The sequence below is a fragment of the Gouania willdenowi genome, chromosome 3, assembly GCF_900634775.1.
Source record: "Gouania willdenowi chromosome 3, fGouWil2.1, whole genome shotgun sequence".
In the NCBI taxonomy this organism is placed as follows: Eukaryota; Metazoa; Chordata; class Actinopteri; order Blenniiformes; family Gobiesocidae; genus Gouania; species Gouania willdenowi.
This window is the reverse complement of record NC_041046.1, coordinates 32,450,538-32,463,460: the sequence shown is the minus strand read 5'-3', so window position 1 is coordinate 32,463,460 and position 12,923 is coordinate 32,450,538. Positions and strand designations below refer to the sequence as shown.

At 36.6% G+C, this 12,923-nt stretch overlaps 1 protein-coding gene across 1 annotated transcript in view; it reads left to right on the top strand.

The window, feature by feature from the left end:
• The window catches only part of gpc5a (glypican 5a), a 200,628-nt gene that overhangs the window by 74,108 nt on the left and 113,597 nt on the right, over positions 1–12,923 (top strand). The window contains exon 7 of the mRNA XM_028476307.1: positions 10,410–10,530. Coding sequence (XP_028332108.1) covers positions 10,410–10,530 — 121 coding nt within the window. The remainder of the gene's footprint in view (positions 1–10,409; positions 10,531–12,923) is intronic.

The following is a 12,923-nucleotide window of genomic DNA, read 5'->3' as shown; positions in this document are numbered from 1 at the left end:
TTTTGTATAGACAAAAATATATATATTTTGATTGCATGACTTCTATCTCTAAAAGGTGTTGATGTCAAGAAAATTTTCTTTACCAATGGATTAAAGAAAAAGGCAATGTTTTATTTTGAAACATTTACAAAATACATTTTCAATGTTCATTAAAAAATCTACAAAATTTTGGAGTCATAGTAGATGATGTTTGAGAAAATACAGCAAAAAAAAAAAAGAAAATACAGAATTTTGTCTCAAAATACAAAAATACAATTTTGTAAAAAAAAAAATTAAATAATAATGTTGAAACATCAGTTTTTCACTCGCGGAGCCAATAAATAATTGTTTAAAAAATAAAGATATGCATATGAGTGAGACAGAGCACAGAGCGGAGGGGTGAGGGGGCGTAAAGGCGGAGCCGTCGGGGAGGCTACATTCAAAATCATGCTGTCTTTCAAACATCGCCTACCCTACCTTTAAAGCAGTCTTGTTTTGCCGGAAATTGCCTGGCCCCGACAATTGCTGCGCATCAGCTATAATATATTTCTTGGTTTACATAGAACATTTTCTTCCACATACTCTTAAACAAGTATTGCATTCATTTCTTCACTCCACTAAAACTTTATGAAATTTTAATTAGTCCTTCTCATTAAAAGAGCTGCGTTATGGGACGATAATATGAACATGGATCCCAGACATAAAACACCCATTACCCATGACCATCTTACCAGACTACATTAATTAATTACTGCTACCATATATTTCCAACTGCTATGCTTAGCAAACGCCAACGGTTTCTCTGTGGCACAAGTCAATACAACTCACCTTGTAATTGGAATAAATATAGTAGCAGTGATGCTTACTGCTGAATCCTTGCCAGAGGCATTGAAGACTGCTGTTGCTATCTTTTTTTGTCATGGCTCCCTCTGAAAGTAAACAGTCCTGAACATCAAACCTGCTAATCCTGACTAAATTCTTCCTTTTTGGAATGCTTTTCTGGGAAGGTTTAAAGTTTGCTAAAAAGCATGAATGATATTCAGTTTCAGTTGCTTGTCATGAGTTTTGTCGGGGCATAAAGAAAGAAAATAGGTTAGCAAAGAAAAAAAGGGATGTTATTTATGAAGACAAGGTTACTAAGACGGGAAAGAAGAGACAATATACTAAAAGTTGTTGGCATTCATTAGCTAATAAATTTGAAAAGGTTCAAAGGGATAGAAAAACATTCTCCTGGTTTACATTCCTTCATGTTACAGAAACTTTTTTCACCTGTCGTTTTATGCCGTCACATATTTCACAACGCAACAAGCTTGAAGGACTTTTGTTTGCTTTTTGACGAGTGGAAAACCAAGAATTCCCTTTAAGCCTGGTCATCACAGGCCTGCCCTGTTTCTTACTCAGCCAACCATAAACAATGTGCACAGTCAAAGCCCTTCATCCCCAAAGCCTGTGAACCCCCCTCGACCTCGCTCTGACATCCTAATGAAGGTTCAAACTGTGTTTTCTCTACACTGACGTCAACTTTTGTTTATTTAGCTTTTCCTAAACCTGTGTGAAGATCACAATTTTAGATGGAAAGATTTATTTAGATGGATTTTTTACACATATTTACTCTTTTTTTTTTCTTTATCTTTGCTAATCTTAGAAATTCATTCTTGTTAGACAGGCTTTCTTTTTTTTTTTACACTTTAACAATCAGAAATTATTTTTTAATCCTATAAGAATTTGTTGTTTTGTTTGTTTGTCCAGTATATGATGGCGATATATACATATCAATTGCTAATAAGTGTGAGATGTACAAAAGATCAGGCTGATGCAGTTTTCCGCTCATACACATGTTACATTGTGTTGGTAAGATGTGAAGAAGAGTCACCCTCTACCTGTGCTGTGATGAGAGTAAACTATTCTGAGCTACCAATCTTTGCCTTTCCTGCATCCTCAAGAAGAAACGTAGAAGAACTTGTCGTTTTCTTTCTTCCAGACGTGAATGTTTTACACTCAGTGTACCACTGTTGAATAAGATAGGGATAAGAGCCATGAATAAAATGATTGAAATTTTCAATCTAGGGCTGAACACAAGTGTGAGCAGAGATGAGATGCAAACCAGGAATTCCTATGGGGGAGTGATATGGATTATAGGATCCTGGTGCTGGCCCACTGAGACACAGGCAATCACTCAGCGCTTTGATATCTACTCGTAGGTTGTGCTGGGTGCGACTGTGTGCTTTCTACTCATCCTAAAGAATATTTGATGAATATGATCGATGTTTTTTTATCTGCTGCTCCTTTTAGACAGCAGCACACCTTTATTTTCCTGCTGGTGAAGGTCCCTGAGAGCATTTGTATTGCCTAGGCTTCCTGTTGCAAAAGGTTATAGTTTTTCTGGATGTAAATCCCAGCGAGATGCTGTTTCACTGAATGTAAGCATGTTTATGTATTTGTATTGCCATGGAAAAGCTTTTTTTAATCAATTAATTTTAGTGATAGTTCTGTAATTTTAAATATGTTCCGAGCAGCATTTTTTTTTTTTTTTTAATTTATGAAATCTGGGCACAGATGGCTTTGATGTAATCTTCTCAATATGCTATCAGTCCCACTGTAAAGACATAGGGAAATAATAGACACAAAGTTCAGGATGAGGTGAAATTGAACAGAGAGGCTTTTTAATTTGGATTTTATTCCTTCTTTTTTAATGCAGGAACTTTAACAATCTATAGACAACACAATAGCAATCACAGGTATATTTGGGGATTAAACAAAGCTGCAGGCAGATGGATCACAGCTCCAGTGATCACGATTCATGCATATGCGAGTCCCCACATATCAGCCTCCAGCCGCAGGCATTCACAACATCTGGCCAAAGGGACCTTGACTTTCACACTCGGGTTTCACTTGATCTGTTGATTTAGATGCAAACGCAAAAGACACGGTTCTCAGAAAAGTGCTTGTGATGATAACAGGAAAATCAGAGATATAAAAAAAAATGTGCTTGAATTTTAAATTGTTGCAAGTAAATCATAAAACAGGCGTAGCTCTCCTTGAGGCTGATCTACAAACGCAGCTTCTCACCAACCGGCTGCTACATTTGGAACAATCCAAATGTCAAACATCGCAATAAATCACTATTTCTCAAAACCTGGTTTTGACAGTGGGAGAGATTGTATCAGTCAACTTATCAATTCACAGGGGCATATATTTCCATATCATGAATTCACTGCAATATATGATCTTCCAATCTCGCAAATTGAATATAACAAAGTCTGTAACAACTCTTTAAAAACTCTCAGTTATCTAAACACAGAAAATGAAGTCGTAAGTAATTTATTTATAAAGCGCTTTTTGCAGATAAAATCACAAAGTGCTGCACAGAACAGAGGAGAAATTAAAACAACAGGAGTAGCATCATAAAAGGATAGTAAAACAAGAACCAATTATACGTTGGAGAAATCGATATTAAGGAAAAAACATGTACCAATAAATACATCAGGAACCTCATCCAACCTGTTAAAAGACCAACAGCTACTTCACACTGGAATTCATCACACAGAGGAATAAACTGGAACAGGTTGGTGAGAGGCTCTGTATCTACAATAAAGTTAAAGAAGCTGCTTTCACAATCTTACATAACATAAACCCAGCCAAAAAAACATTAGAAAGATTCAAACTTAATATTGATTACAAATGTGACTTCTGCCATATGTACACAGAAACCATTATTTAAATGTTCTATCACTGCAGCCACAGCAAAAACCTCTGGTCTCATATACAGAAACGTATTCATAACAAAACAGGTCCTGTGGTCGGCCTCCTGGAGAGTGACATCAGTTTTTATTTTGAAAATACTATAACTCCAAAAGTCCTTTTCCGTCCTGATACAGACTTTAATCATGCTGGCAAAATCCCATATACATAAAACAAATTGGGCACAAAACCAAACGGACGTCATTTTGAAAACGAGATGCAGCCATTTTTCAATACCATAAAATGTATGAAAAACAAAAAAGCTGTTAAACTGTACCATTCATTCTGTAAACATTTTAAACCTGAAAATCACTAAATGTTTTCTTGTTGTTTTTTCTTAGTTCTCCTTCTTTTTGTTCTTTGTTACTGTGTTTTATCTGTTGTTGTAAATGTAAAGTGTTGTAACTGGCAAAGTATGTTCAACACAAAATAATAAATAAAGCTCTGAAAAACTTCAGACAAGTACATTTGCATGGAAGTTATGTGTAGACTGCTAATAGACGTCAGGGGTTATTTGCTACAAACACGCTTGCTTGTTATGAGAGTGCTTTTGTACATAGGAAGTTATGGCTTTTTAATCCTTTTAACTCCATTTGCTGCTGTTCTCTGACCACTGAGAACCACCGTGGGTTATGTTGCCGACATTAGACTATGGACAGGTTCCTGCATTAAAGGATTTTCTTCAAAAACGTAATCGAACTTTGACAAGATGAGAAGGAAAGACGAACACGTTTGTTACGCCTCAGCAGCCTGAGCACTGTTACTGTACCGGTGTAATTTCACGCTGACGGATCAAAAGAGCTGCATCATAGTGAACACATATTTAAAACTGAAATTGTATAGGAATTTGTAAATATTAAATCTGAGCAGCTACATTCAGTATATGCAAAAATTCAGGATAGCATAATAAACCAGCTGTGACAGTGTTGTAACCCAGTATATAAGGTTACATACAGCAGTAAGATAATATGGTGCAGTGAATGTGATCATTTCCCCCTGACCTGTCACACATTTATCAGTTGTAGTTTTTAGGGACTGAACATGTTCCTCTGATCATGGTCCAGTGCAGTGGGTGCTGTGTGTTCTCCAGGATGGATGGAGTCTTCTCCAGCTCTGTGTCCACCACAGATCCAGCATCCCTCTTCTTAGCACACTGACATATGCAACCCAAAACAATGCTTGGCCTACGTAAAGATGTGACGTTCTCTACTTCAAGCACTTCATTCATACATACAGTATATCTGTGTAGTGTCAACTCTAAGTGATCATCAATTCAACAATGTTGGCCACAAATTAACTGAAGCAAGGCAGATGATGAAGTCATTTGTTTAAAGGAACAACAGGCTGATCGTAAACTTTGATCCATTGTGTATCACACAGGTGCGAGAGCATTTCTCCCACTGGAAGCTACAGCATTCATCTTCTGCTTCAGTGAATCAATGACATCTGAAATGAAAAAAAAAGATAATAAAGGCACACGTTTAATAACCTGGCAAGAGCCAGATTGATGTGTAGCCCCTCCCTCTAACACGAGTTCTTCACATCGATCTGGGTCTGTGTCTGGTGAATTTTTTCTTGAACAGACAGGTTAGTTTTACCCTACTGATGATGTGTTGTTGCAATAGTAATTCTACATGAACAGAATGCTTGAAGCTGACTGGGCGAAGCGCCTGTCCACCATGATTTGTTTTAGCCAATCACATGGTAACAAATGATGATGTCGTCGTCATCGCCATGCGTCGCAGAGACGCTGCTACAACAACAACAAGGCTCCGCTGATGAAAACTTTTTTTTGGGATAGTAATGCTGCGGTCATTATGTTGTTGAGTGACTTTTGTTGTTTTTCGCAACACGAGCATGCGAGTTAACTATCCTCCTATGTTGACATTTTTCTATTTCGATTTGGAGCTATGCTAATCGCGGTAGCCCAGCTAGTTCCTCTCCCCGCAACTGCGCATGCACCAGTTTCGCTTCGACGCTTTCTGCCTTCGTCACACCCGGTGTCACGGTCTGAGTTTCCATCCATGCTGAGATTCTCTTAAAATCTCAGTACGTGACTGCTACGAACTGAGATGTACCTGTGCTGGATTATACTGATTGTTTAAAAATAAAGTTACATTAGGTTAACTGTTATTTACTGCAATGTACATTATAATCATGTTTTTTCCAACATGTGCTTTAATTTTATCCAAACAGAATACAAGTAATAATAAAAAAACTGCATTGAATAAATTATAAAAAAAAAAAATTTAAATACAAACTCAATACATGTATTAATAAAAAACTGCATAGAATACATTATAATACATTGTATGTTGAGCAGTTGTACACTTTTTCCCAAGAAAAGGAGCCATTCAGCACTCGTCAAATAGCATTAGCTTTGAACCTTAGCTTTGAAATTACATTTTTAATCTCAGCACGGCGGAAGTAGAAAAAAGCTAAGCGGCAGTAGCATAAATACATTTTCCGGTAGTGTGCATGCTCATAATCGATCTCAGCACAAGGTAAACTACCGTGACACCGGATATCCCGCCCTAAACCACAACACTGCCTCATGATTGGTTCTAATCGGTTAGGTTTGGTTTCAAAAGGCAGGAACAGCACAAGATGGATTCTGGTGTTTGTGAACACCAGGAGAATCCATCTTGCAGGCAAGGTTACACATTTAGTTCCTCCTAAACATTTGTACAACATGTACAACTTTGAGAGTGAAACCCAAAGACAAACTGTATGATTATGGATTGATGGTTTCTAGGAATTTAGTGAACAAAGCTGACTGCTTTTTAACTGTAAGTATGATGTATGCAAAGGCTATTTAAAGTATAAATGTATAATTACGTGTCTGGACACAAAACTTCACACTATGTGTGTAATAGACACGAGTTATACTGTAGTTGTTTACCATCATTAGCTCACATTCACACTGTGTAGCTCTGATTCAAGCATGTGAAGCAGTAAGTTGGACCACGTAGAACTTATCTGATGAATTACAGACAATATTTTCACATTTTCCCGCTTTATCGTCTAGTTCACTTGAAAACATGTGTTGAACGGAAACGCCTCCAATGCCTAAGCATTACATTCTACTGTAACACAACACGGAAATAAATGCAAAAATTACGCACAAACTCAACACGACACAAGCGGAACAGTGACTTACATTGCGTCGGACATTTACCTTGTTTGAATGGTGTTGTATTTATAACTTAAAAATCCTTAATCCTCTTCTTTCTTTAGCTTTTTTCAAAGAGGGGACTCTGGGTGTATGTGATTCGTTTAGTTCTGTCCAGATGACAGAACTAAACGGCGTATGCACAAATTGCAATTTGGAACCTGTCTATTAGCAAAGTCTAAACATAACTTCCATGCAAATTTACTAGTCTTAGGTTTTTTCAGGGCTATATACTGTAATATAGTTAATAAATGCCTTTATCGTATGCTATCTATGGTCACACCCCCAACGGCTGTAAAGGAGTTTTTGTAGACGTAAACAGAAGTTCCATGAATCAGTGATTGATTGCTCAACCTCGCGGACCGGAAGTGTATCTCCGCGTAGTGAAATTAAATTGCGTGTAGTGAATGTGATTGATTTTTTTGTAATGTATTAACAGTGAATTCAATTTCAAGTTGTTACTTTGAAATTCAATACCAACTACACAAACCTCAGCCCATAGAAATGACCTTAAAAAGGACGTCCTCAGGACTCAGACATCCATATTTTTATTACTCTTGCTCCTTTTAAATAAATCAGATCCCACATGTCCCAACTTTACTTATTAATGCTGGTTTCCCCTCCAATCTGTTGCCTGATGGTTAAATTTAATGTGTGCATGTTGCCACGGGCCACCTTTATTTTGACATTCAATTGTCTGTTAACTTTTGATTCAAGTTCAAATATTAATGTTTAAAATTATATAATGCTGCTTGAACTAGATACAGTGAGCTTACATTGTTGTGAGGTATATCTGATCATCACTTACTGAGTTTTATTATAAAAAAACATGTTAAAAGGACTTTTTGGAATAATTGTCTACCTTCAGGCACATATTTTGTTAATTGGTAATACATTAAACACGTTTTTTGTTGTATACATTTTCACTGCACGTACCCTTTAAATAAATACAATGTTCCCGTTTCACCTGATATGTGGCAGTGTGGTGAACTCCATGATTTTTTTTGTGTGGATTAATTATGTTTGACTTATTGATTTATTGACTAATATTTGCAGCTGTTGAATTCCTATAATAAGCGGGACAGTTTTAAACATATGTACTGCAGAGGCTTGAAATTGTGAGTTCAAGCCTCAACTGTTGAAAATTCAGTGCTTTGGAACTACTTTGTCGTCAAAGCACTACATAAATCAAGTGCATTTATTATTTACTCAGAATTGCCTGATTTTCCCTAAAATTGCCTGGCCCAGACCGTTTCTGCACAGCAGCTATAATTGCATGTGTTTCTGGAGTCGTTTTGTAAAATTTTTGTATTTTTGTTTCATTCATTCTGTGTTTTTACAGACATTTTATGCATTTATGTTTACATAACTGTATGAAAGGCCAATTTGTCTGCCTTAAAGTATTCCAACACAGCCGACATTCTTCTTTTACAACCAAGAATTATGTCAGTGGTATCTGCACGTTATACTTTTATGAGCGCACTCTTCGGTATAGCGTGTGATACTCGACAATTAGGGATGTTCCGACATCAGAACATCCCTAATTGTTGTTCATACTGTGAGTTTACCGTCATCTGTTCATTTTAAAAATTCAGTGCGACAGAATAAAACGTGAGAGTATTACATTCAATCACTTGACATTACCAATGACACACTGTAGTGAAAGTAACGAGGGAGTTCTTGAGGAAAACAATTTTATTCTTAAGTTCTAACAACAATGAACATCTTTTCAAACAAGAGTAAGTGCTTCAGTGCTGCTGTAACATAGCCTACAGTGTAATAATAATAATTATAATATAAATAATCATAAGTCGCTTTTCAAAGAAAACTCAAAGACGCTTTACAGGAAGTAATACTGTTGTTTGTGATTGCCTTGCTATGTGAATGAGCATTGATCTTAATGTAATATTTTAGAAAATTATATACTTTGTGGTTTGCTGCCCTTTCTTGCTCATCTCATTGATTCCTTGTGTTTGCTTTACACTTTAACTATAGGATATGATGTCTATTATATGTTTACAAATGAAGCACCCCACCTCTTTAGTGTACTTTATAGTTTTTGTAGTTTCTATTTCTTAAATTGGAATAACATTATCAACTGTTTGGTGCAAAAAATATATTTTTCTTCAGCTGAATGCCAAAACTGGGGTTTTGAACATTTTATTAGCATCTATTCTATAAATAAAGAGTAATCTAATAATCAGTGTAAACATGTACAGTAACAGTTGAAGATTTATATGGTGAAATATCACAACTAAAATTACTCTTATGGTTTTTTTTAGTATTTAAGTAAGCACTTTTTATTTGTAATCTCTGAAATGCATGTTTAAAGCTTTACATAATGAGTTAATAACCCTAACTAATAGATGTTTGCTGCCACTGTAAGTAGCAGATTCTCTTTGTGTGCCTTTATTTCTGCCGCTTGCACCCTAATTGTCAAATACATGAAGTGGAAGAGAAGAAAATTCCCATTATTCATAGTGGAAGGTATCAACATGAGCACTGTCGGTGCCTAATTCTTTCACTGGCCTGATCTTTTTGGTTCCTTTCAACGCATGAGCGAAACACGTCTACACTAGGGCTGAACAATTAATTGCATTTGCGATGTTATCGCGATATCATGAAACGCGACTGTCTAATCGTAAAGGCTGCAATATTTTTTTTATCTTTTTTTTTTTTTGTCCTGTCTTGTACTGTCCTGTTAAGTTCAGAGAGTGTTTAAGAAGTGCAGTCCACATGTTTACATGTGTCATGAAACGTGAAGTCAGTTAGATAAGTTGAAGAGGCAAAACCACAGATTTGTTTGCTTTATTGTTGTAATCTGTGCTTTAAAATTTATATTTTACATTTATTTAAAAATTAAAATTGTTTATTATGAAACAGATCGATTTATTGCTTGTGTTCATTGAAAAATACAGTACATGACAAGAGGCCCTTGAAAAAATAATTGCATATTAAATCGCAATCGCAATATTGAGGGAAAAACTTGGAATTAGTTTATTTTCTAAAATAAAAAAAAACACCACAAATTGGTCACATATTTACATGTGTACTATTTAAATATTAAACAAATGCCATCTTTTTGTCTTAAAAAAAAGATTAACAATCAAAAACACCACAAAAGTCACATATTTACACGTGTACTATTTAAATATTTAACAAGCATTGTATGGTCGGTTTACATTCAAATATCACATCCCAGGAGCTCTGGTGTAAAGATTGCAAGTGAAGGAAGTGACGTAGTCTACGCGCATACGTTAAAAGGAAAGGATCAGGCCTGTGAAAGTATTGGCCACTGACAAGCACCTTTACTGGTCTGTGAATGCATAGGAAACAATTTAGAAATGAGAATTATTTAGAAATGACAGATAATTAAAAATGTCTACAGCCTCTGTGTATGCCATGGCCTTTCAGTAAAAATGTTAGATCCAATAGAGGGAAATAACAGTTTTGAGTTTGTCTCTGTGTGTGTGCATTACACTAACCAAAAGACGTGTCTGTGCATCTTTGTCTGCAGTTACACTCTCCGTGTGGTCGGCAACGGGATCAAAGCTCAGAGCACCAACCCTGAAGTCAAAGTGAAGGGCGCTGATCCCGTAATAAATCAGATAATTGACAAACTGAAGCACATCAATCAGGTGAGACCTTTTCGTCCTTCATGCAGGTTGACCGAGATTTGTAAAAGTCTTGAGTTTTGTTGTGGTGCTTAGCTGATTTCCAGACTAGATTTTGAGTTCTCTAAAAACAGTGACTATTCTCCTCTAATTCTTCACCAAATAAATTATTTCTCTCATCTTTTATTTTAACAGTAAGTGCCAAGTTATTGAAAAACAGTCGGAAATGCTAAATCTTTTTTAGGCCACGAATAGAATAAATCTATCATTACACATTTAAAAACCCATTTGATCTGTTTTTATTTTTTTTCTCTCAGTATTTACAACTTTTTGCTCTTTGCCAAAATCGATGTAGCTTTTCCTATCCCCCAGTCTGCTTTTATACACGTTTGTGCTGCTGCGTCTCCTTTCGATGCCGTTTATCTGTCAGGTTGATGAGATTAGAGCAGTTTATGGGAGCACTTTCTCCTCAGTAGCCTCTGTAACAGCTGCTCTGGCTACCTTTGGGTCGTTGCACTGCAGCAGCAGCACATTCACGTGTCTGTTGCTTTGGTTCTCCCAAGTGGCAGGCTGAAGGCCAGGTCATTTTTCTTGACTTTGTGCTGGCACCTCCTTGCCTGACTAATTCACACCATCTGTGGGATGTCAGAAGACATACATTTGTGCTATAACTAAGAGTCTGTGATCGGCTGCATTGACACTCACTGATTGTGTCTTTGGTTTGGTGTCTAAAACCCCAAATATTGTCTTTAATAGATTAAAATCACTGGGATAGCACATGTTACTTTTCTTTAAGATCCTGATCAAATTAACATCAGCAACTTTAGATTAAAATGTATCTCTTGACCTTGTTCTGTACATTGGTAAAACTAACCCAACTGGTGTGATCAGGTGTTATTGACTTAAATATAGGGCCAATGTTTACCAGCCACGTTTCAAGCAGGAAACTCGAAAATAGATCTGAGATCAGGGACTTCAGTAAATACCAGGGAACCATTTCTGACATGATTGCATTATACATCAGATACAATTTGTAGTGCTGTCAACATATTTAAAAAATAGTGTGATTAATTAATTATGCTCTGTAGGTAATTAATCTAATGAATCTGTTTTTTAATCTCACCTAAAAATGCTAAAAAATGCGGTATTTTCATTCATTTAAATTACATTATTGTGGCAGATGAAAATATTGATATATAAAAAAGTGGCTGTATAAAGTAATGTATTGTTTTTAACAGACTTGAACAGATATAGGTGGATACAAAGGGAATATTGATGCGTACATTTGTCAATCTCCAAATAATAGAAAATACAAATGAAATTAAACATCAGGTCCGTATGTAGTACTATAAAGTAAGAAAAACACCAAACTTGTTGCTTTTTCTCTCCTTCAGATAATATTTATCCAGTGAGTTTGTTCATTTGTCAGTCATGGACTTATTCATTTTGGCTCTGAACCCTGTTATCTTGTCCAGTGTGGATTGAAGACACGGCATGCTCGCAGCATGTTGCAGTTAGCACTGTCTGAGTGTCTGCGCTAGCTGTCTGTGCTAGCTGCTACATGTTTAGCATTGAGGGGGGCTGCAAAAGCTCCAGTGATCCACAAACTCTTTCTTGCACTTTGCACACAACTGGGCTTTCGTTTTTCATCCAGTGTTTTTATAAGCCAGAATTAACGTAAACGAAGCCGAGAAGCTCGGCACTCTTCCTTCTTGTATAATAGTCTGTGCGTCAGTGTTTTGGTTATGCCGGGAACTCTCAAGATGAGAAAGGTTCCGCTCTGTTTTGGAGTGGAGAAAAAAGCAATTAACGGCGTTTTTTTTCCCTGTAATTAATTAATCGCAATTAACACGTTAAAGTGACAGCCCTAACAATTTGTATCAAATTTTAAAAAACAAGTACTTGTAGGGTTTGTGTTTGAAGCTGTGGTTGTTGCATCTAGACAACAGACAAATATTGTTTGATAACGCACATACAGTACGTTCTTTCCCTTTTGGCTGCAAGTCATATGAAACTGTCACAACCAGGCCAAACAGGAAGTGTTGGAATCAAATGCCATTACTCAGTCAGACACAGAGAAGATGGTTAATCAGAATCAGAATCAATAATGCCAGGGAGAAATTATTTTCGTTACAGCTCCAGATATACAAACAATATATGTTATACAAGCCACATCTATTAAAAACAATATAAATATAACTATACATATATAAAATGTCAACTACACAATTTAATTAGGTGCAGAAAGTGCAAAAAGAGCAAAATGAAAAAGACTGTGTTTGAGTCAGGTTACGGATTTTGGGTGTGGCTTGGTGCTTGCTTTGTCTCCTGGTGGCCTTGGGGGCGGGCCCCGCGGTGTGCGGGCCCGGGGCGGCCTGCCTCGCCGGTTTGGGGGGTGGGTGTGCTGGGGGGGTGCT